Here is a 23,220-nt window from a genome sequence, read left to right as displayed (position 1 = left end):
GCTGAGAATCGTTTTAGATGTTTCAAAACTTTGGAAGCCATCTTTTTCTTTGACTTTGGTTTTTCTATACGTGGCTGATTGATAGAGCACAATCGACAATGGCCCTATGAATTGTTTAGTTTCTATCTAGGTGAGCTATCGGAACAAGCCGGTCGGTCCAAATTTCGACGATCAGGCTCAGTGTACTTAAGCAGCATCGGGCTTTTGCAGTCCTCCGCTATTTCTCAATCTAAAGCGCTTCATGTTTTCAAAGATGCCGCAGCTCCCAAAGGATCAGCCAACTTGAAAATCAATCTGTTTTCGTTGAAATGATCCCTAGTCTACCAAGACTTTCGAAACATTTGCAACTATCAAACTTCACAGGTGGTCCAGATCAACCAAACGGTATTTAATTGAATAAGATATATATTACATCAAAATAAAACGCTCCACACATCTGCAGTGCCCATGTCTATCCCTTGTGTAAACAAATCAGTCCACGGTAGATCAACTTGAACATCAGGAAATTGCGGTGATGGATTTTGGGCATGAAATCCCAAAGTTGATTCGCTCTCGTCGGAGGGAAATGTGTGCGTTTGAAGACCAAACCAAGTCTGAAATTCCGAGTCAATTCTCGACTCGGCTTGATCTTCATTCTCGAATAGTGACAATATGGAATGGCCAAGTCTTTCAACAATACCACAGCATTTCTCACCCACGGCGCGCCCGTTGCATATTCCACGGAAAAGTGTCAGAAATGTGAAGATATTAGTCTGGATAACAGGTTTTGTCAGTTCTCTTCGCAGGGGCGCAAATGCTCGCAAGGAGTAAAGCATCGTCACTGCTGCCATGAAAAGCGAGTGTATTGCGACAAAAGTATACTTGATGCGGTTGCGCGCATACAAGGCACTGTATGAGCTAATGAGGCCAATAGCTGACTCGGTACAGATTCCTAAATTTTCTGGAGAAGGCATCGGAATCGCGCGTGATGGGCGATAAAGTGCTAAAACAGCATGATGAAATGCGATCTGAAACCATTCAGTTGACTGAAAAGTAGACAAAGTCTGCATATACCGAGGGGCAGTAATCAGCCACTGATTTAGCTTCACAAAATATTCGCTGCGAGATCGATCCAGTTCAGAGGCCTCGGTTGACCCGGATCCAATTGAATGGAATGTTGCGTACACATCCGCATTCATACGACGCAACTTGATGATATGTATAAATGTTGAAGTATCATTGACTTGGGGTATCAAGGTCTCTTCAACGATGGGTGTATGGATAGATTCCTCGAGCTGAGTATCCGTAAGCTGTAGAGGCAAGGGCATGCTAATATCTGATCCCTGTATTCCAAGCGGTCGACCCATGTTGATTGCCATGCTGCAGTTCATCACGTAGGCGCACCAGAAGACACGCTTGTATAACTCTGCGCTTTTTGTATCTTGCCCGTATACGCTTTCTTTGCGATGTAAATCGAGACCAATGGCAAGGTTTAGAGCAAGTCCGGTTGTGTACCACATGTTGACAGACTGAGGCTCGTTGTGGCCATACATGCATAGAAGGAGAAGACATTGAACGCATTCAAAGTTTTCAGAGCTCATTACCAGGTGCAGATCCTTGACTGCATCTCTAAAAAAGACTCTATGATCTTTCTCGCCGTTCTGCTGAGAGGCTTTCTCCGCCGAGGCGATGGCACAAACAATATTCACCACGAAATTTGAGAGCGTACCTGTGCCTGAATTTGTCAAGAAAGCGGTCATATGTTCGTTGAAAAAGGTCTGTTTGTGTAGCACAGGTAAATATGGCCATCGCCTGGCGAAGAATTCGTGGGCCAGGTTGAGATAAGCGTCGTGATTGAGGTCCGTTCCGTTGGTCTCAAACTCTCGAATATCTGTATCGTCTCCCCATAACTCCCAAGCGCTGCTCATAGCACTACAGTTAATTCCTCTGCTGTTTCGCCTCAAAGTGAACGTTGGTCTCAGAATGCGACTGGCGAACTGGTGGTCTGGGTTCCCACTCAGCGGTTCAGAATGGGATGAAGTTTCTGCGCTGGTCTGGGCCACTGAGGAACGTCCAGGAGTCAGAACCGCGGAATGAGTATTTTGGGCGGGCTGGGTAGAGTTGAATGCCTCCGAAATCTGCCTTTCGAGTTGCTGACACTTTAGAGTCAATTCATTGGCTCGTTGCTCTGCAGTAGCAAGTTGAATCCGCAGGAATCGCATTCGCCAGTCCTGTCTGAATGCTGGATTACGAGTCTGTCTGACATTATGCAGTTTTCTTCAATAGCCTCGCAGGGGCCACATGGAAATTTTCCATCGCACTGATGCCTATTAATGATTGTTCGCACGGTTGCGGATCAAAACCGACCTTTTGCTTTCGCCGACGGCATCGCTGGCATGCCGCCACGCTTCGAGTGGTACCCCGGCGATGGCGACGACGATCGTAGTGAGCTGGTGAGCTCTCACTCATTATGGTGATGCATACGTCCAGATAAGAATACCAGGATGTGCCACAGAACTAAGTTATCTGGAGAAGCAGGCAGACGTTCGCCGCTAGAGCAACCCCAGGCTTGGCATTTTCTTACTAATCGCCAGAAAAGAGAAAAGAGATAACTTTTTGCTAAGACATAAAAGCATCACATAGGGTTGGTTTGGCGTGTTAGAGCTCCGTTATATCTGTATGTAATCTCCTTGTCTTGATAATGATTATCCAGTCTCATATTGCGGAATCTCGCCCTTCGGAGAAGTTTTAATCGAATTTTCGGGGCATTCTACTATAAGCGGTCCGCATTCAAGCATGGTACATCTAAAAATCAGGGTCAATCGTGGTCTTTCCGTTTCTTCTATATATTGAATATTCTATCCCTACTGGATATTCTCCATTCCAACTTCTTTCGTTCATGACCTAGGTATACAGGCGACCCGGATTGTCCACCAACATTTTTCTATACACATCACCGCCCATCCAAGTCTGCAATTGCTCCATAATAGCATAATTATCAATAACCCTGAATGTCTCTTTACATTTCAATTTGTCCTTTGATCTGTTCTTTCCATCCCCGGTGTGTGGCCAATCGCTTCCCCAAATGACTTGATCTGGAATTTCCCGGGCAAACGTCCGAACGATGGGTTCCAGGTCCCTGAAGTTCGACGAGAGCTCATTGGACATGCGGTATAGCCCCGAGATCTTCACATATACGCAGGACTGTTTTGCGAGCGATAGCAGCGATTCGAAACCGGGTTGTGATGTCGAAGATGAATGCAAAGAAGAGGGCAACTTGGATGGGCCAAGCATGCCACCAAGGTGGTCTGCAATCACCGGGACTGGGAGACCAAGGATAGGTTGATAGAGAACTGTCAAATTAGTATATTTTCGATTTAAATTCCTCAACATAATTTCGGAAACTCACGATCCCACGACCATCCTGGGACAAATAGTTGAATGATCCAGCCAGGCAAGTGACAAATTCGATCGGAAGTCTTTTGCAGAGCGAGCACCAATTTGTCGATATTAACTTCTTTCCCATCCGCCTGTAGGTTCAGCCGAACACCCCGCACACCAAGATAATGCATAGTTTCCAGTTCTGTGTCGGTAGTTTTGTCAAGGTCCAGCACAACAATACCAAAAGCGCAGGTATCTTCATCTTTCAGTCGCCGAAGGGATTGCATCATGACTGAACAGTCATTCTCGTAAGGGGATGGTTGAACTAGAACCAATGTGCCTATCTCAGAGTCTGTTGATAATTTTTGATTGAACGCTATCAGTTCCTCAAGCGGTGCATCCTCGGGCGTGTATGCTCTTCCGGAGGCATATGGGCCCAAGCTTGGGTCAAAGACGTGTGCGTGGGTATCGATTGCTCTAGGGGGAATCAATGATCTAGCACGATTAGATGCAATCCAGTGTGAGCTTAAATACTATTCTTACTGGTTATTTGAGTCATTTCTATGGCAGCTGATTATTTGAGTTGCCATTTTGCCGGTAAGATGTAAGAATACACTCAAATCTTGGATTGAAGAAGCAACTGACTTGGTTGTAACAGCACTAAGTTCAAAAATCCAGTTCTGTGAAGCTGGATCATTTCGGAGATATCGGAAATTTTCGCTATTGGGTCTGGAGGTAATTTTTAAACGCTTGGACATGTAAACATTGTGCCATCGGCAAGTCCGAAGCAGTCGGCCGATCGCGGTCATATCCCGAAATTTCGGATATATCCGATGAAGACACCCACTAGCCTCTTGACACAGTATCAGCTAGGTCACTTATATCTTCTAAAAAGCATAAATCCAAAAGGAGCACAACATTCTAAAAAATGTCTGAAATAGCACTTGATGGTATCCCAGGCTTACAAGATGCTGTTGATCAAAAGCGACCAATTCCGTATAAGAACTTGGCGGTCGGGGCATTCATGAACATTTTCCAAGGCAAGTCTACCACTCATGATTATGTAGGAAGCTTGATTCTTTTTTCTAATTGAACCAGTCACTACTCTTGGCCAGCCCATGGAAGTACTCAAGACCCATGTTAGTTGCCTTGTATAATAGTGGACCCATGCAATTCATCTACTGATCTCAACTATTCTAGCTAGCTGCAAATCGAACAGACACCTTAAGACAGGCAGTTCAAAAGACTTGGGCTCGCGGAAATGTTACGGCTTTTTATCAAGGACTTATTCCATGGGTATGTGTCTGTTTCTTGTTCTGCAGATCGGGCAATTCTAAATGCAACCATTTTAGGCGTGGCTGGAAGCCTCCACTAAAGGTGCCATTCTGGTATTAGTATCAACAGAGGTAGAGTACCAAGCTCGCACAAAGCTTAGCACCTCACCAACGCTTTGTGGTGTTCTCGGTGGTATCACTGGAGGCGTCACACAGTCTTATCTCACAATGGGAATGACAACATGCATGAAGACGGTCGAGGTAACCCGAACCAAAATTTCTGTTGAAGGTGCCAAGGTACCAGGAACGATGGATACATTCTTCCATATTCTGCGTGAAAAGGGAATTCGAGGTGTGAACAAGGGTGTCAATGCCGTCGCCTTGCGACAAGTGACTGGTTGGTCGTCCAGAATCGGCATTTCTCGCTTTGCCGAAGAAAGTATTCGATCTGTAGGTGGGAGAGACAAGAACGAAAAGCTCAAATTTGGCGAGAAGATCTTGGCATCAACAATTGGTGGTGCGCTCAGTTGCTGGAACCAGCCATTTGAAGTGAGCTCAAAATTGCAGTGGTGAAGCTAGCGCCGATGATAACCAATTTATAGGTCCTCCGTGTGGAAATGCAATCTATGAAAAGTGATCCCACGCGCCCGGTATCTCCGACAATAATATCCACTTTCAAACACATTCTTGCAACCTCTGGCTTCAGGGGATTATTCCGTGGGGTAGGTACCCCGCATTGGAGTTGCGGCGTGGGCTACAATATGTATGGTAGGGTTCGGCGACACGGTGAAGGATATGGTAAACCGCACATGATTTCTTATAAAGAATAGAATGTTCATCTGGAAATCACTCCGCCTTGTTGGCGAGTATATTGAATTTCGTACTGCTTTCTTTGTGAATATCAGACTTTATCTTGGGTTATCAAATTCTGCTTAAAGTTTTCACAACCTCAGTACCTCCCCCGCTGACCAGAGCGGACGGCACCCTCCATGTACCCGCGCCAAACAGTAGCAGTTTCAGTTCCCACAAAATGCACATTCTTAAACGGCTGGGTGAGGTTCTCTCCCACGCTCGTGAGGGTCCCTGGTGTCATGACTGGACAAGGGGCACCGAGGAAAAAAGCTTGCTTTGACCACTCTACCTCCAAGTGATTCGAAGGCGCAGGGACACTGTGAACAAACTTCCCAAAAGACTGACTTATTTGCCCCCATGCCTGGTTATAGCGAGCTGATCGAGAAAGCTTCGACCATGCCCTTCCACGCTCCCCAACGATAAAGCAGGTAATTGACCACTGATCATCGGCGGGGATGCTGGTATCTCTGGTAAAGCTAATGGGCCCCGTTTCGGGACTCAAGACACCTGAGAAGCCGGCTTTGCGCCACCAGGGCTCTTTGAAGACGAAGATCATCTTACTGTAGTAGCCCATTACTGCATTGTCACTCAAGATGGTCTTCGTTGCAGGCAATGGTGGATTGAAGGATATTGTGTGATATAATGTTGTTGGAATCGAGATAATTGTTTTGCGGCAGTAGATTTTTTCTCCGGTTGCTGTGCGAATTACGCATTTGTCCTTTTGAGACTGGTCGATCGAAACAACTGGTGTTTGCAGTTTCACGGTGTTCGGGCCAAGCTCTTCAGATAGTTTCTTCGAGATTGTTTGGTTTCCTAGCTCGTTAGCTTCAAAGTTACGTTGACTTAGATTCGTTCGACCACACCTTGCCTATTTCTCAGGTACTGTCCTCCATCTTTCCCGTCGGAGAGTAAATTGTCGATTCCGGTGCCGCACTTGAAATAATGGAGCATGTAGAGTGCACTGACTTCATTGCTCTCCACTCCGAGCAATGCTGCGCAGACGGTATCTGCGATCCCAGATGCTTCTGCATTTTCCGTTCTTTGGACGCAGAACTCTCGAAATGTCAATTTATCGATGTCCTTGGCACCGTCAGAATCACAGGGGTTGTTCAGATTTGCTTTGGACGCTTCTGTCCGGAGTAGCTCCAGCAGATCTTGAAGTAATTTTGGATCACCCTATATCCGCATTAGCAACGAGAATATCATTTGATAGGAAAAGGAACAGACCGGAAGCTGGCCATAAGGGGTCTTTATCACAGATCCGTCAGCCAGCTGGATGACATCATAGCCACAGGCACGCTGGATCTCTGCGTCTATGCCATATCGCTGGAATAATTTGAACATTTCGCTCTGGTTTGTATCGTTTATCCATGCTGCGCCCAAATCGTTGAATCCTCTCTCAGTTGATCTCATTGTAAGCGTCTTTCCCCCCACCCGCTCGGTGGCCTCCAAAACACAAACGGTCAGTCCTGCTGCTTTGACCACATGAGCTGCTTGGAGACCACTGAGGCCTGCACCGACTACTGCCACGTCAAAAACAGGTTTGATAGTCATATTGCGCTTGGAACTGTGTTGTTGAACGTGGAATGGCAAGAAAGGAAGCAGGTGGAGAAGCTGAACGTTGCATTTGTCTGTACCGCCGAGACCGCCGAGGCTGCAGTCAGCATCAACCCATCAATTGCTGATACTCGTACTGAGCCACTGAAAATATTATTGTTTACTAGTATTTACTAGTACCTCCTAGGAACACTCCGTCTGACTCGACTAATTTATCTCGAATTCTCAGTCTATGGGATATCGTGGCTTCGTATTCAATCGAACCGCCTTTATTACCAACCATCTAGCATCCTGAAACTTTGGGAGACACCATCTGTGGTTCTTGCTATAGAAATCAAAATTTTTGACAGTTTTCCGTACCAAAAGCACGGTGCAATTCATGATCAATTGGCAAGTCCGGTGATGGAACGATCAACCTTTTGGAAAGCGAGAACTGCGAACAAATTATCAAGGACCCGATGACAGTAAATTAGCAAAGCCGCCTCCAAGAATTTCTGTCTAGGTACTGGAATGTGGGATCATATTTCTTTGGATCGGAAGATACCTTGAAGTATGGAGAGTAAGAGAATGAGAGACAGACAAAGAGAACAAGCCATTTGGGGGTGTTTGCCAAGTTTGTCCGGTTTGTCTGGTTTGCGAGTGAAAACTGCGTGTTGAGCTTCTCCCGCCCGCCGTACCGCAATTTATAACCTGATTTTCCGCCCACAATTTTTTTCTTCTCTTTTGTGCTCGCCAAACTTTTTTTTCTGAGCTTTGCAGTGAGCTTGGAGCTCAATGCTCTTCAAGCTCCCTTTCGACATTCCCATGGAGACACCAGGGACAGTATAATGATGGCTGTTCCTGTCTCTTTCTCTTTATTATGAAAAATTAAAAGGTAAGGAATCCCTCACGCATTGCGCTTCGCAACCTACACCTTCCCCCTCCCCCCTTTGGATGATGATCATAAAGACATGCAAAGGCATTCCTCAATCTTAAGTTATCATGTGGAATCTGTCATACTATTAAGTTTCAGCCTTGTCTGACAAAAACTCAACTTGCCTCCAATTTTACATCAGCTATTTTTGGTGAATCCATTGCTAACAAAATTACTTGGATAGGTACACATCAAATCATCTCCTCCCATCTCTTCCTTGCGCGGCCTCTATGCCTTTACATGAAGATAATTTGAACGAACGGGCGGACATAACGTATCCACCAACCTGCGGACATCAAAACAGAGCGTACAAACTCTGGGACGTATGGAAAGTGGAATACTTGTTGAGAACTCGTCACCTGATCCTTTGCCCATATGCACTTCTTGCTGGCGTCCACACAATATTTCTTCACTGAATGATTTGTCTAACAAAGTGCTTATAGGTAATCACATTCTTTCTTCGTCTTGCGTCGTTGCACCACATCCACATGGCCAATGTTTTATGATGAACTTTTATTCACACTGTTTGACCTGGCACTTCGTGTTGGGAATGAACATTAAACAAAAATTCTGATTTAATGAGGTATGTGTCGTTTCTCCCCTGCTATTGACCCGGACTCATTGCTAACTCTTGTCAACAGACTGATATAATTGCCATGTTTTGATCTTGCATATCAACAATTTTGCATTTTTTTTTCTGAATGCCGTTGCTGACCAGCATGATCAATCTAGGACTTCACCATCCGCAATAGATGCTCTATTCATCATGATTAATTGTAAGACTGTCACATTCCCCTACACTCTACCCCCGCCTACCGTGATGACAAACACTTTTTGCTGTTACTTCCGAATTCACATTGAGGAAATAAACCACAATTCACCTTGGAGAACTGACTACCCTCTCATCTTACTGATGTTGCCACTCATTATCTATAATGATCCATTGCTAACAAGCTTTGCAGTACTATGATACCCCTGAGATACCCATATAGCAATGCTTGAATACATTTACTCTTGTCTTGAAAATTTCTTTTTTTGTAATTTCATATCCGTACTCCGGAGTCGTAGTTGTTGCATTCCTTAAGCCCACGCCTAGTACTAGCCAATGCGTAATCTACTCGACCCAATGCCCATGCTTCTTATGCCACCCCTCAAGACTCACTCCCCCATTGTAAACATCATACACAACCTTCTTCCCTTCCGGCCATCTCGCCCAACTAGGCTTCGAGGCATTCATAATACAAACCATTTCGTCTGGCACGGGCAAGTCGGTATCAATGGCCGAAGCAAAAGGGTGAATGAGTTCGGGCCAGTGAGCGTCCCATAGCCAAAGCATGGTGCTGCAGTTGGAGCAGAAGTTCCGCTCTGAGGAGCAACGCTCTTCGTTCGAGGTGCCACGGTCTTTGATCGCTTTGTACTTCCTGTGTTATAGAGTATCGGGTCAGTTATAATGGACATGATTTACACAGATCTTTGGGGATATAATGAATTGGACTGTCCAGATCCACTGGTGATAGTTAGTAGTAGTACTCACTTGATCAAATGCTCGCCCTGAAGTACTCGCAAACTATCCGCGATTCCGCCCAGATTCACCGCACCCATGTGCCCGCCCACTTTGCGACAAATGCTGCAAGCGCATAGTTGATATGGAACAGGAGTGTTCGATTGCAGGGTGAATCTCACGTCGCCGCATTGGCAGCTTCCGTCTAGTTTCCTGTTCAATGATCAGTGACACTCTTCGGATGCCCAGGCGGGAACGCGGAATGACCGGTACTTCAACTTGTTATATGAACATACATAGGCATTCTGGACAAGATAGATAGCTTGGTGTGAAGACTTGGCAAATGGCAATGTAACAATATCGGGAAGAATTCGAATCTTGGGGTAAGCAAAGCCGCAGGTGATGTTGAAAGGTTTCGGAAGGCGTCGGACGTCACCTCAGTGCAATTATATACTTCCCGAGCGGGGACGTACACCCTACCAAATTCGAGTGCAAAATGCGAAACAAACAAGACATGCAGACACGAGGTGATTCAATCGTAACCCCCCGATATTCTTCTGCGAGATTATTCGACAATTGTGTAGGTCCGAGTGCGAGTTGCTGTAGAACTACATCATCGTTCTCGAGGTGGGCTTCTGGTTGGCTGAAGGCGGTGTTTGTCTGCTTTGCTCGGTTTGCTTCCCGCCGCCTCTGCTGCGCTTCTTCGTTTTCGACGAAACATCTCCGCCCCCCAGCCAGTCACTGCTTTTCCTGAGGAGACGAACCTCTTGATCTATATAAAAATGAGTTTCGGAGCCCCCGGAGGTGGTTCGGTCAATTACAAGCCTACCCCGTGAGTGTCGGTGGTCAGGATCCGCAATCTTGAGAAATGCGCTCCGCTCCGCTTCGCCCGAGATGGGCAGATACCCCCAATCGTCTATCGTTGAACTTATTCGCTGACCTTTGAATATTCATTCCTCACAGGCCTGAGCGCGGTAGCTTTCCTCTTGATCACGAAGGTGAGTTCGAGTCTGCAGTGCCACATCCTCTACACCCTCCAATTAGTCCCCTACACGTCGTCCCACCACGCCGAAGACGGACCATGGCTAATATACCACTCGATTGATATAGGAGAATGCAAGCATATCATTTCCGGATACTTGAAATGCATCAAATCAAACCGGGGCACCAATGACGAAGCATGCCGGAAGCTGGCTAAGCAATACCTCACCTGCCGGATGGACAAGTACGTTGCCTCCAATTCCAAATCGTGACGGCGAGAAAGTAGCTCCTTGAGCGAGGCATTATTATCAAGAGCAGTTGCGATAATTTGGTGGCTCTCTGGTCGAATGAATGCTGACAATGTGGTTCTTTTCTCGCAGGAATTTGATGGCGCCGGACAATTTTGAGAATCTCGGGCTGATCTTCAAGGAAGATCAAAAGAAGAGCAGCGCCCCAGAAACGCAATCAGCACAAGGGACGGAGAATAAAAATTGAGTTCGGAGACACTCAAATGGAGAGGAAGGGAAGACGACTTGTATGATATTGTAGAAACCAGTGGCAGCCGCATGAGGCCGCGAGTTTGCACTTGAATGGCGTTGATTGGAGGCGTTGTACATTAATGAATACACTCAATTCTATTTCGATAGTCGAAAATAAGTAGTTATCGTATCCTGTTCTACTAGACCTTACCCTCAGGTATGAGCTACTGAGTAAGGTATCACTGAAGCACTTGATAATCACCCCATCCACCGATTGGCCCGCGCATGCGGGGAAGTCATTTTGAACTCCGCCCAAGCCTCACCAGCTACACCTCTCCAACCCCCCCATCCCCATGTCCTAATATAATGTCATCAATCGCCCGCCCACCAGACCCATGTCTGGTAGCGATAATATTAATCGTCCGATCACGCACCGGCCCCCGACTCGTCTTCCACTACCCACCCAAACCGCTCAGCGAAAACCGACTCAAGACAACGACCAAGGGCGGCCGCCGCATCTCCCGCACGCGCAGCAGACAAGGCGGCAAGAACACCGACTCGAGCTCCAGCGACGAGAGCGGCCTCAGCTCCGACGACGAGGACGATGACCGCGAGCGCGAGCGCGACACACAGCCACCCACCCAGAATTCGTCGAACTTCCTCAGCGGGAGCTCACATGTCAGTGCAAGCCTCATACCCGGTCGAAGGCCGAGCAACTTCGGGCTCGACGAGCATGGCATGATCTCCGCATCGCCGGGTGCGATAGAGCCACAGCGACCGGGATCACTGGGTTCTGGTCGGGGATCGACTCGGAAGCGTGGAGGTGCAATGTCCGATGCGGAGGATGATGGGGCCTCGGATCAGCCTGATGGGTCTGGGTCTTCGTCGCGCGCGCCGTGGGAGTCGCTTCTAGGATTACCGGGGAGTGTGTGGGAGAAGTTACTCAGTCCTTCGCGGTCGTGGCATAAGCGGCGCTATGAGGTAGGCATTAATGATCTGGCATTGATTGGGTGGCCGGTCTTTGTGCGTGAGGATGGGAATTGGCGCAAGCAGCGCCGGAAGAAGAAGAAGAAGCCTCGTGCTGAATGGGAGGGTGGAGAACTCGGTCATAATGAGAATGCGGATGAGACGCAGGTTGAGGATGGGGTCGTTTCGCCTGACATGGGGGCTAGCATTGCTTCTATTGCGGATTCGCTGGTCTCGCCTACTGATACTAAGCGGAACTCGATGGCCAGTGCGAAGATCGGGAAGACTGTTGATGATCATGATGATGACCCGGAAGATAAGGATCATATGACGATGTTCAATGTCGTTTTTGTTATGGATCCGCCGCTGCTGGAGTATTCTGGCCGCGTCAAGGAGATATATGAGAATATTATCAAGAAATTCGCCAAGGCGCTTAAGTGGGAGCAGGCTCGCACGGGATATGTGTGGAAGGAATCCCAGCACATACTTCAAGTGCGAAGAAAAGCACGAGAATCCAGTGAGATCTGTGATTCTTTTCTCTTTGCAAACTTGCAAGCTAATGGTTCTCTAGAAACATCCGTCCATAATCTCTACTCAGACTTGATCAACCAGTCTTCTTTGGCAAGGGCTATATATACGGTCTACACAAGCATCTCAGCATCAAAGATCGCTTCTGTCTCGCTTAGTCCGGATGTTTCCATCTCACTGCAGATCCCACCGTTGACATCCACGCCGTACCTTGCTGGGCCGACGGATAAGGCGTATCCAGGTCTCTGGCTGACAACTGCAGATAGCGCTACCCCTGTTGATGACCCTGCTGCCGATGAGAACAATGCACCACATCAGGTTCTGGCTAAGCACTTCGCACTGCTTCTGCTAGACAGCGAGGCCTCAATAATTAAGGATGTCGAAGCTTCCGGGGGCACGCTAGCCCCAGCACTCGCCCATTATATCCGATGTACGAAGCCAACCAAATCGTTCGCCCAAATTTCCGCCTATTCGGGAATCCCACTGCATACCATCCAGATGTTGGCCAGTCATCTGGTATACTGGCGCCGTGCCCGCGCCATCCCTCCAATCCACCAACGCGACACTTACATCGTCTCTCCAAACTGCGACCTGAGCAAATTAGAAATCGCTACAATCGCCTACCAAACAGCATTCCCGACCCTACCAAGTCTTCCCAAGATGCTCTCCACCCTGAGCGGCACGCCCCGCCCTTATGGGAGTTTTATTCCAAGTAAAGATCACAAGGAAACCTACTTTGCCATATTGGCATGGCTACTCCGCGGCGGCTGGGTGACGCAGCTCAGAACATTTGCGCGGATCAAGGTAACCCCAGAGGTCAAACTAGCAGTTGAAACAGCCCTGCGCAAAGAAGAAGTGGACCGATATCTCGCCAAGGGCAACAATTCGAATTCCACTACCACCGACGATTCAGACTCAGACAGTGAAGACGACGCGTCTTCGTCGTCGTCGTCCTCCCTCGCCAGTCACGGCAGCGGAGACGAAACGCCCATGCCAGGCCGATACGATGCGCATGCCCAATTGCGCACCTCGCATAAACTCCTCGATCGATCGACCGCCCTCCGCCTCTCCTCGCTAATTCTCTCGCCGCACCGCGCATCACCGCTGGAATCGCGATGGCTGGACGAGATCGTTGCGCGGTTCCCGGACAAGCCTGGACCTGGGCAGCAGATGATTGGAATGAGCCCGGATATTGCGCCGAAAGATTTGCAGACTTTGTTGAAGAAATACTGGCCGGTGTTTTTGAAATATTTTAATGGTTCGGATGCGTTGGAGAAGATTCCCGTTCGCGAGAGCTTGAAGCGTAAACTTGTTTGGCAGGTTCTTACGCGGTTGGGGTTTGTGACGGGGCCGGTTGGTTCGCTTGAGCTTGATGCAAGAGAGCAGGTGCTTGTCGGGGTGCGACACTGGTAGTTACTAGCTTGAAGGAAGTTATCAAGTCTTTTTTCTAAAAACAAATTAATTACTTGAAGTAGGAGGAAATGATACATTGGGAAAAAAGCTTGGAGTCATGGCTATGGTTATGTTGTTTGGCGCTGTGCTTGATACCACTGTTGTTTCTACTTTGCCAACCAAGTTTCATGCGACTATATAAATGAGTATCTAATTAGGTATCTATACCTATATCATGAATTTACTAGTATATACCAAATACTGCCCAGGTGATTTAAGACATACTCGTATGTAGTACCTAGTAGTACAGTCCGAGAAAAAGCCGTAATACCGATACCCGCCCATCCGCGACGCCCAGCCGCGGCGTCGCAAAAAGGCCGGTCGTAACGCAATTACAAACCCACATCCATCCCGACGGATTCCGCGTGCCCTCAGCCCTAATCGCGGTGCCGAATTAGTAGTCTGTGGGCGCGGAAAAGAGCAAGCAAGCAACATATCAAGAAATATCAGAATTGGAACCTGAATATCATGGATTACGCCTGGGAGCATATAGGGTTAATACCAACACATGCTTGGTCGCTACCAAGTATGACAAGGCATGGCCATTGCGATCTCCAGGGACCCTGCGAGAAAACCCTGCAAGCACAGGGCAATGCAGAGAGAGGGCGCCGAGACAGTCCCAGCATCATCAGGGACCCATCACATTCCGTCGCACCGAATTGGCGGAGGGATGGGATGGGAGGGGATGGGATGGGGTTTCTCCAGGGCGGACTGTACTTAGTACATAAATTACGCTCGTCAGGTACCCGAGGCCGGCCGGATCGTACTGCCTGTACGGTTTGTATATCCGGTTCTCCATCCTGTGAAGATTCGGAGTGCGAGTGTCCAAGTTCTTATATAGTTGGACTTTGGTATCTACATCATGATCATGGTATTATATGGAACAATTGATAAAATTCAATTTCTTGGTATTCTCTGCCATTCCTAGAACCACAGACCTACTTCCTACCTTGCCTATTCAACATCTAACAGTACCCTGAAGAGAACCTTGGAATACTGTCGCACCCGACCCCAGCCAATGGTCTTGAATAGAGGGGCGCCGGTGGAGCCCCGCGACGTTAGAAAAAAATGGAAATGGAAATGGAAATGGAAATGAAAATGTGCCGTTCATGTCCACTTTTTACCCAAGATCCAGGGCTATGGACTGAAAAGTCTGACACACAATACAGTAGTGAGTGTATACTCGTATGCCCTTGGTCTCCCTTTATTCAACACAGGGGGACTGGACGCGAGGATAAGGTATCTCTTTGGAGATAATGTATCCATTGGTACGAGTATACTGCTAATATCAATAATTGAATGGGCGAGGGACTCGGAGTGCCCGAGGAAAACTGCAACTGCAAGTGGACCACTGTCATTGGTTCGACTGACATTTCTTGAGGCTCGGTTGTTGGGTCCAGCTCTACTATACTGTACATCCAAACTTTAGCGACTAGATATCGACGACATTCAATAACTCTACCACAGAGGAAAAAGAAAACCTTGGAAGAAAGAATGAGAATGAAGGAGAAGGAGAAGGACTTCTTTATGTGCCAGTTCCTATATTGAATTTCTCTGTGGTGTTGCAGTACCTAGTGTAACGGTTGGTAATGCTCCAGCATGGAGATGTACGACTAGTACACGTCGTGGAAACCTTGGGCTGTGCAACATCGTGAGAACAGGAAAGGGAGGAGTGAGATTTTCAATGTTTTGATGGGTAATATGGAATAGGGAATAGATAATAGATACTCAATACAGAATCAAAAGTACTAGTACTAACTATTTACTGTTCCTACTGCAGTCAGTAGGCTAGCAAGTAACTAACTAGGATACTGTAGGGGTATACCTACGGATAATACGGTAATACCAATACCCCACGTATGAACCCCCGCTACCACAGCCGGCCCTGATTACCAAAAATTATTATTTTGCACTCTTCTCATCTTCACCACTCCCCTCTTCCCCCTCACCCTAACCTCACCTTCTCGTGCGTCTCCTTTCCACCCCCGGTTTTTCTAACCTCCAAACTGATTTTTCTAGTCCCCTGCTTCCCTTGCAGTGGCCTCCATTCCTCGTTCGGCCTTCCGCGAACGTGTTTCCCTCCCCCCTCCAGTGAGAGCTTCTCCGAAACTCTCCTCGGCACTCCTTGAACGTCTCTCCAAGTGAGATCTGAAAGGACCCGATTTCTCTCCTCCTCCCTTTTCTCCGAGACTACCGGTCGTGGTGGAATTTGGCGCCTTTCTCCGGCCCACAATCTCTTTTTCATCCGCCAAAGGATCGACCTGTCTGCCGACAACCGTCCGGACTTTTCGTCGACCCTCATATCCCTACTCGCGTCTTCGCCTTGTCTGCTCAGCGGGATCTATTCAGTTGTCGACATCTTCTTGAAGGATCCGACAACACTGGACGCCATCCGAGTCATTTTTTTTGGTTGCGACTTCTCAAGCGGATTGATTGTGCGGGCCACCCAGCTCATTTCTTTCGCAACTTGATTGTTTCGGCAGTAACAAGGCAGCGCCTGTTTCATTGTCCGGATATTTTTCCAAAGTAGCTTCTCGTTTTTTTCAGTTGATCTGTGCGTCTGCTAGCTGTGAGGTTTTCAGACCAACAATCACTTGAACAAGTAACCAAACGAGGCTACACATGCAACCTGTGGCTTAGATCGCCAACTCTCACATTCCTCCCATCCTCGCGATCCGCCGCTTCAACAACGTTCCTCGCGAGAAGTTTCATCTCTTCTTGCCCTCCTCGAAATTCCCCGAACATAACACAGCGTGGGAATCATCGTGAAAAGAAGGGATCACATTTCCTGGTGGGATTGCAAGAAGGCGAAGGCTTTCTTTTCAATTTACCACGGTTCCGGAGACCCGCGCGTCAGCGTTTAATCGAGTTCTCCAGGATCGCCAAACGGAAACCAGAACTCCGCTCGTGAGCAGAGTAATTCTGATTCCAATCCGGAACTTTTTCTGCCTCTTCGCATTTGACTCTACATCCGAGTTTTGTTACGCTTCGTCAAGATGAGCACTTTCTCGTACGCGCAAGCCGCCAAGGGCCCCTCTGGATCACCAGTACCAGCCAAAGCCACACCCACAGACGTGCAAAATACCGAACCCAAACCCGAGGAATCGAGCAACGATGCTACTCCTACGACGGAATCAGCGACCCCCACCTCCGAGACCGAGACACCGAAGGAAGTTGAGAAGCCCACACCGAGCGTGAATAAGGACGAGGAATTCACCACCGTCACTAGCAAGACCCGCTCGAAGGCCGTCCACTCGAGAACCTCTTCCCCAAGCATCCGATCTACAAAGGAGTCGAAGGAGGGTGACTCCTCAAATACCAATGGCAAGGCTGATGCCTCGTCAGAGAAGAAGTCCCAGGACGCCAAGGCTGAGAAGTCTGAAAATGGCACCGAGGGATCCAAGGACAAGTCTGAGAAGACTGAGAAGGCCGACAAGGCCGAGAAGAATGAGAAGCCTGCTCCCCCCCAAGGAGCTGAAGGCCGCGCCTCTCCCCAGCGTGAACATCTGGCAGCAAAGGAGGGAAGCCCAGGATGCCAAGGTCAAGACCACACCCGTTACAAAGGCTGCCTCTGCAAAGGCAGAGGAGACTCAACAGGAGTCCTCCAAGCCTAGCTCGAAGAAGAAGGGCACCGATGGCACAACAGAAGGTGCCAAGGGCGGGAAGAAGTCCGACGGTAGCAAGGGTCGCGATGATCTCCCCGTCGCCGACGCCTCATCATGGCCTACTCCCGAGGTTGCTCTAGATGAGGAGAAGAAGAAGGCCCAGGAGAAGACCGACAAGACCGAAAAGTCTGAGAAGAGCCCCGTCATGCGCACCCACGGCAAAGAGAAGTGGATGCCCGTCGACTACGTCCCTACTGCTGTGTTCAACACCCCCCCTCCCCCCATCTGGTCGTGGAGGTAGCCGCCGAAGCGCCCGCGGAGGTCGCGAAAATGGTCGAGGCGCTGCTCACGCTGCTGGTGAGAAGGCTAGTTCTGGACAGCCTGCCCAAGGATCTGCTGGCAAGCAAGCCGCTGGAGAGCGTGGCCAACACGAGGCTGGCCCCAACCGCGCAGCTTCGCTTCCCGCCCAGGCGCGTCGCTCGACCAGCGCTGATGTCAACGGCCCCGAGGGTCGCAAGGCCCAGCCCGCTGAGCGTGGCCGTGGAGGTCGTGCTGCCGAGGACACCAATGCCAATGGAAAGCACACCAACGGTGAGAATGTCGCTCGCCCCCAGAAGCAGTTCGGCAAGAACGGTCAGGCCAACTCCAAGAACCCCAACCTCGCCGTTGATGCTCAAGCCGCTGCTCGTAACAACGATCGCCGGGCCGAGTCCGGCTCCAAGTCGGCCGACCCCACTGGCTTCGAGTTCAACCGCGGCGGCCGTGCCAACCGTGGTGGCCGCGGCCCTTTCAACTCTTTCAATGGGCAGAACTCTCAGTTTGGCAATGTTGCCAACAACGGTTTTGTTCCCAAGTTCAACGGCGGCTTCAATGACCGCCAGCGATCGCACAATGGTCTCGCCAACGGATCCCAGCAGGGCAACCGCATGCCCATGCGCTCTCCCTCCCTGCCTGCCTCTGGAAACATGTACAATGTCTACCCCTTCCCCGCCGAAATCAACACCATGTACGGCTACCAGGCTGTTAACCCCGCACCGATGAGCGCTATGCCTTACCAGGGATACATGGAGCCCTTCACTCTCATGAACATGCTCTCCATGCAGCTCGAGTACTATTTCTCTGTGGACAACATGTGCAAAGACATGTTCCTGCGTCGCCAGATGGACTCTCAAGGGTTCGTTCCTCTGGGTGTCATTGCCAGCTTCAAGCGCGTCAAGTCTCTCACTGAGGACTTTGAGCTTATCCGTCACATCTCTCGCCAACTCCGAACCGTCGAATACCAAACCGGCGAGGATGGTGTGGACCGCCTGCGCCCGAGGAGAGAGATGGGCTCAGTGGATTTTGCCCTACGACCAGCGCGAGCCCTCTGCCCAGCACGAAGGTGCTGCTCCGGCTACCCACTCTGGCAAGAATGACGAGAACGCCCCTTTCAACGCCCACGGTCCCAACGGCTCAGTCCCCAACGGAGCTCAGCAGTTCATCCCTAACGGCACTAGCCTCCGTGGCTCCCAATCGCTGTCCTCTACGGCCCCCGAGTTTCAGCCGTCAATGCCTCAAAATGAGATTGCCAATGTAGGATACCCCATGGATACTCATCGCTACCCCGCCGAGAGTCCCCCGCGAGAATGCTCTTCCCATCTCCCCCTTGGATCGACCCAGAAGTTAACAATAGCCCTGCAGCGTGCGGACTAGATCCAAATTCGACGAGCCCACCCTCCATGTACTCCGGTTGTGCGGTGTTAGCTAACAGGTATGATGAGCCGGTTTCATGAGATTCTCTTTTTTCCCGAAGAAACCAAAAAAACCATGAAAGAAACGTCGCAGCAACGCCAACTAACACTTTTATTTCTTAGCTCTGAAAGTGTTGAAGATGATGATGAAACCATCCGCCCATCTTCCGCAGTCCGCCAACACCGCAACCAGGCGTGGAAGGGCAAAGCAAATAAATCCTACCAAAAGTCCCTTAATGTCAACAATTCTTCCGAGCATTTCTTATCAAATCATGCATCTGGGGGTCGATCCAACAAGAGACCCCCAAAACCAGGCCTTGTCACTGGCCCTCCCTATCACTCATGGTCAGATTATCTGACCCGCACTTTCGACTTGTCATTGTACAATGAATTTCGGCGTACAGCCCTTGATGATTTTTTCACACGACACGTCGACTATGGATTCAATGCTCTTATGTGGTTTTACAGAAGATATCTTTACGGTCGCTCTCTTATTCCTGAGCCGGTTATCTCAGATATCATTGGCCTGTCTCGGAGTTCACATTTCATGCACCATTCAGCTGTCTATGATATCCTTCGTACAGCCATGAGCAGCGGGAAAATGGAGCAGTCTAATCTGGACAGGACTGGCATGTTCCTCAACCGTGACCGTCAGTCAAAGCCGGCGTGGCGAGATCGCGCGCGTTGAACACGTCTCTCCTCGTCGGGCTTCTCGAAATCGTCTGTTCTTCGTCTGCTCTTCTCCCTTCTTCTTGTTTTTGCTTTCTGGGATCCATCTTCTTTTTTATTATTTTCCTTTGCTCCTTCCATCAAATCATGATCAGCATTGTTGTGTCCAAAGGTTTTTGCATGCATCTTCGTCCACTTCTTCTCCCTTTTGCCCCCTACTAGAATGCCAAGTGGTCATTTCCATCGCAACAAACAACGGCTTGGCTTTTCCTTCCTATTATGAAGCTCCTACAGCTTCTCTCGCCCTATTTCTATCTCCATTTCGCCCTCCCTCCCTCTCTTCGCCTCGTCGTTTGTGTTCCGCAGCTGCTTGCTTTGATCATGGGCTCTTTCGTCTTTTTTTACTCTCTCAAAATGTTTAGGAGTCCGGGCATGATATTATGGGCAAAATATCCTCCCCACTTTTCGTTTCGATGCCTGGTTCTACGGTGTCCGGGGCCCCAAAAATGATTCAAGTTTTTTTTTCTTCTTCTTCCTCTCTTCATATCCTCTTTTTTCCTTCCTTCCTGATTATAGAAACTTTTTTTGTGATTCATTTTCCAATTTTCTTTTCCCCTCTGTGCCTTTGTCTTCATGTCCTTTTCGACTGTTTTTAATTGTTCTTATCTATTCCTGCCTGCTGATGCCGAACATCCCGGCTCTGCATGCTGGATCTTAGCGAGTTCAGCATGATGGTGCCTTTTTTGACCCCGAGAAAAGCAAAGGTCGAGCCCAAGAAATGAAAAAAAGTGTCTTGTATGATGTCAACTACTGTGCTCTGTTCCCAACGAGTGTCTCCTTCCATCGAAGAACAATTCCCAAATTCCACCCTGAGGCACTCCGAGTCCCTTGCAGCTTCGGCTCCCCGGGGATTTAGGATTTATCTGTCGCATCCATTATGATTATTTTCTTTTTCCCCCCTAATGCGAAGACTGAAAAGTGGAGAGGGCCAATTTTTCCTTTTCAGTTTGGTTTACTCTTGTGCATAAACCAGGTCGTCCCGAGCTTTTGTTGGTTTGTTTTTTTCTCTCCTTTTTTCTTTTTTTAGTCGAGGATCCAAGGAAATTCAATACATCCATGTGGATTCGCCGATAATTTCAACCCTTCCAGTATACCCATGTAGCTGTATATTCCGACTCCGCACGTTAGTGGCCTGAGGCAGCCACACTTGGACCAACTGGAGTAACGACGATTGGCAATTGGCTTGTTCCGCTCCGACAGCTCTCGCCTTCTTCTCTTCTCTTCTCTCATCTCCCCCGCCCCATCTTCCCCTCTTCACTCTACCCCAGATTTCGAAAATGGAGGGAGCTTCTCGCCAGACATCGAGACTGTTACGGTCTCGCGGTTCATCCCTCCTCCAGCAGCGCAGCCGCCTGTCACGACCAACCACCGCATCATGCGTGACCACCACGACACAATCACGAGCCGTGTCAAATTCCCCTCGCAATCTGGCCCCCGAATCCCTCTTTGGTGGTTTCGCAGCTGCTCCTCAGCAAAATTCCGGTGGAGCTCCCACCTACTTCAATACCCGCCCCTCTCTCCCCGCAAACACCGTCGTGCGATTCGTCCCTCAGCAGACAGCATGGATCGTCGAGCGCATGGGTAAATTCGACCGTATCCTGGAGCCGGGTCTAGCTATTATGGTCCCATTCCTCGACCGCATCGCCTACGTTAAGAGTCTCAAAGAATCCGCTATTGAAATTCCTAGTCAGAATGCAATCACAGCGGATAATGTTACACTGGAGCTGGATGGTGTGTTGTATACCCGAGTGTTTGACGCCTATAAAGCAAGGTACGTTCTTCTGCGGGGGCGGATCGAATCGGATTGGATCTTCAATATTTGCAACAAGGCCAGTCGCTGACTATCATTTCTAATTTCATAGCTACGGAGTCGAGGATGCTGAATACGCCATCTCACAGCTGGCGCAGACAACCATGCGATCCGAGATCGGCCAGTTAACACTCGACCACGTCCTCAAAGAGCGCGCCACCCTCAACACAAACATCACACAAGCGATCAATGAAGCCGCACAAGAGTGGGGTGTTGTCTGCCTCCGTTACGAAATCCGCGATATCCATGCACCAGAGGCGGTTGTCTCGGCCATGCACCGCCAAGTCACCGCCGAGCGATCGAAGCGCGCCGAGATCCTCGACTCCGAGGGTCAACGCCAGAGTGCCATTAACATTGCCGAGGGTCAAAAACAGTCCGTCATCCTGGCCTCCGAGGCTGAGCGTGCGGAGCGCATCAACAAAGCTGCCGGTGAGGCTCAAGCTATCGAGCTCCGGGCTTCTGCTACAGCTCGTGGAATTGAATCTGTTGCCAAGGCTATTCGTGAAGGAGATCAGCACGCCCACAGTGCTGTCAGCTTGAGTGTTGCCGAGAAGTATGTTGATGCTTTCTCCAAGCTCGCTCGTGAGGGTACGGCCGTGGTGGTGCCGGGTAATGTTGGTGACATGGGTGGCATGATTGCCAGTGCCATGTCCGTCTACGGCAAGATTAGCGAGACCCAGGCTAGGGGTATTGCTTCCAAGGCTATTGGTGCAGAGCAGGAGCAGTCGACGCCACAGAAGACTGTTGGCGATGCTGCACAGGTCGAGGAGGTAGCAGCCCGCGATGGTGTTTCCGAGCAGGTGATGAATGAAGTCAACCAGGACAACCAGTTCAAGCAATAAGTTACTCGTTCGAGGATTCTCGGAATGACCGTGACAGATGATCTCCCCTTTTCTTTCCTAATGGCATGTGCTGTTCCTCTTCTTTGTTTGCTTTCGCATCCCACCCGCCATCCGAAGCGTGCCTCGCCCCTGTGGTGGTTGTGGTGGCTTACTCTGTATCACTCTCCTCAACTCATATTCAGCATTCTTCCACCAAGGTTCGAAGCTACGAAGCGGCTGTTACTGTTTCGGAACCAACGGGTCTGGTCTATCCTTGATATGTGTACATATGTACTAGGAAGAACCCCGGGGGGAGGAGTCGAAGATGGGGAAAACTGGAGAAAAGAAAGCGGAAAAGAACTATTGTATGATAGCCTGTAGAACCAATTGGAAGTCTATGAAATACTAGCACTTAACCTGTGCAATTCTTACCTCTAGATATAGCTATACTCGTAGTTTATCGCTAGTTATAGATATGCGCAATGCAAACGCGGAGCTCGGGCCACGCGCCAATCTGGAGATCGCGACTTTTCTATCGGGCGCGCCTCTCCCCGACTCCCCGACTCTCTAAACCACACTCCTTCCACCTTCCATCTTGCTTCTCCTTCACCCCCCCCCCCAAACTCCAGATTGACCCCCTCCGACTTTTCGCCTCAACATCA

The 23,220-nt window shown here is 49.2% G+C and overlaps 9 protein-coding genes across 9 annotated transcripts; 5 read left to right on the top strand and 4 right to left on the bottom strand.

The window, feature by feature from the left end:
• Positions 1-413: 413 nt before the first annotated feature.
• N7509_012414 (fungal specific transcription factor domain-containing protein) lies at positions 414-2,201 on the bottom strand (the record flags this gene model as incomplete). Its single annotated transcript, XM_056637051.1, has 1 exon — positions 414-2,201. The coding sequence occupies one exon, from the start codon at positions 2,199-2,201 to the stop codon at positions 414-416; it is 1,788 nt and encodes a 595-aa protein (XP_056483081.1).
• A 682-nt stretch (positions 2,202-2,883) lies between these two features.
• On the bottom strand, positions 2,884-3,950 carry N7509_012413 (amidohydrolase 2; the record flags this gene model as incomplete). The annotated part of the gene is made up of 3 exons (XM_056637050.1): positions 2,884-3,332; positions 3,389-3,837; positions 3,904-3,950. The coding sequence occupies 3 exons, from the start codon at positions 3,948-3,950 to the stop codon at positions 2,884-2,886; spliced, it is 945 nt and encodes a 314-aa protein (XP_056483080.1).
• A 338-nt stretch (positions 3,951-4,288) lies between these two features.
• On the top strand, positions 4,289-5,447 carry N7509_012412 (mitochondrial DNA replication protein; the record flags this gene model as incomplete). The annotated part of the gene is made up of 7 exons (XM_056637049.1): positions 4,289-4,423; positions 4,476-4,499; positions 4,561-4,656; positions 4,713-5,183; positions 5,237-5,284; positions 5,341-5,356; positions 5,407-5,447. 7 exons carry the CDS (start codon positions 4,289-4,291, stop codon positions 5,445-5,447), a joined length of 831 nt encoding a protein of 276 aa, XP_056483079.1.
• A 136-nt stretch (positions 5,448-5,583) lies between these two features.
• On the bottom strand, positions 5,584-7,040 carry N7509_012411 (flavin monoamine oxidase family protein; the record flags this gene model as incomplete). The annotated part of the gene is made up of 3 exons (XM_056637048.1): positions 5,584-6,299; positions 6,350-6,662; positions 6,714-7,040. 3 exons carry the CDS (start codon positions 7,038-7,040, stop codon positions 5,584-5,586), a joined length of 1,356 nt encoding a protein of 451 aa, XP_056483078.1.
• Positions 7,041-9,070: 2,030 nt separating this feature from the next.
• On the bottom strand, positions 9,071-9,761 carry N7509_012410 (GFA family protein; the record flags this gene model as incomplete). Its single annotated transcript, XM_056637047.1, has 3 exons — positions 9,071-9,377; positions 9,491-9,670; positions 9,754-9,761. 3 exons carry the CDS (start codon positions 9,759-9,761, stop codon positions 9,071-9,073), a joined length of 495 nt encoding a protein of 164 aa, XP_056483077.1.
• A 478-nt stretch (positions 9,762-10,239) lies between these two features.
• N7509_012409 (coiled-coil-helix-coiled-coil-helix domain-containing protein) lies at positions 10,240-10,933 on the top strand (the record flags this gene model as incomplete). Its single annotated transcript, XM_056637046.1, has 4 exons — positions 10,240-10,289; positions 10,421-10,455; positions 10,502-10,682; positions 10,819-10,933. 4 exons carry the CDS (start codon positions 10,240-10,242, stop codon positions 10,931-10,933), a joined length of 381 nt encoding a protein of 126 aa, XP_056483076.1.
• Positions 10,934-11,283: 350 nt separating this feature from the next.
• N7509_012408 (nitrogen permease regulator 3 family protein) lies at positions 11,284-13,824 on the top strand (the record flags this gene model as incomplete). Its single annotated transcript, XM_056637045.1, has 1 exon — positions 11,284-13,824. The coding sequence occupies one exon, from the start codon at positions 11,284-11,286 to the stop codon at positions 13,822-13,824; it is 2,541 nt and encodes an 846-aa protein (XP_056483075.1).
• A 3,035-nt stretch (positions 13,825-16,859) lies between these two features.
• Positions 16,860-19,886, top strand: N7509_012407 (La domain family; the record flags this gene model as incomplete). The annotated part of the gene is made up of 5 exons (XM_056637044.1): positions 16,860-17,403; positions 17,447-17,765; positions 17,839-18,766; positions 18,825-19,129; positions 19,322-19,886. The coding sequence occupies 5 exons, from the start codon at positions 16,860-16,862 to the stop codon at positions 19,884-19,886; spliced, it is 2,661 nt and encodes an 886-aa protein (XP_056483074.1).
• A 1,318-nt stretch (positions 19,887-21,204) lies between these two features.
• Positions 21,205-22,579, top strand: N7509_012406 (SPFH domain-containing protein; the record flags this gene model as incomplete). Its single annotated transcript, XM_056637043.1, has 2 exons — positions 21,205-21,698; positions 21,790-22,579. 2 exons carry the CDS (start codon positions 21,205-21,207, stop codon positions 22,577-22,579), a joined length of 1,284 nt encoding a protein of 427 aa, XP_056483073.1.
• Positions 22,580-23,220: the final 641 nt, after the last annotated feature.

Source organism: Penicillium cosmopolitanum (assembly GCF_028827165.1).
Source record: "Penicillium cosmopolitanum strain IBT 29677 chromosome Unknown utg000011l:1.0-3548175.0:1.0-3550911.0, whole genome shotgun sequence".
Classification (NCBI taxonomy): Eukaryota; Fungi; Ascomycota; class Eurotiomycetes; order Eurotiales; family Aspergillaceae; genus Penicillium; species Penicillium cosmopolitanum.
The sequence above is the reverse complement of the archived record's forward strand: the minus strand, read 5'-3'. Positions and strand labels throughout refer to the sequence as shown.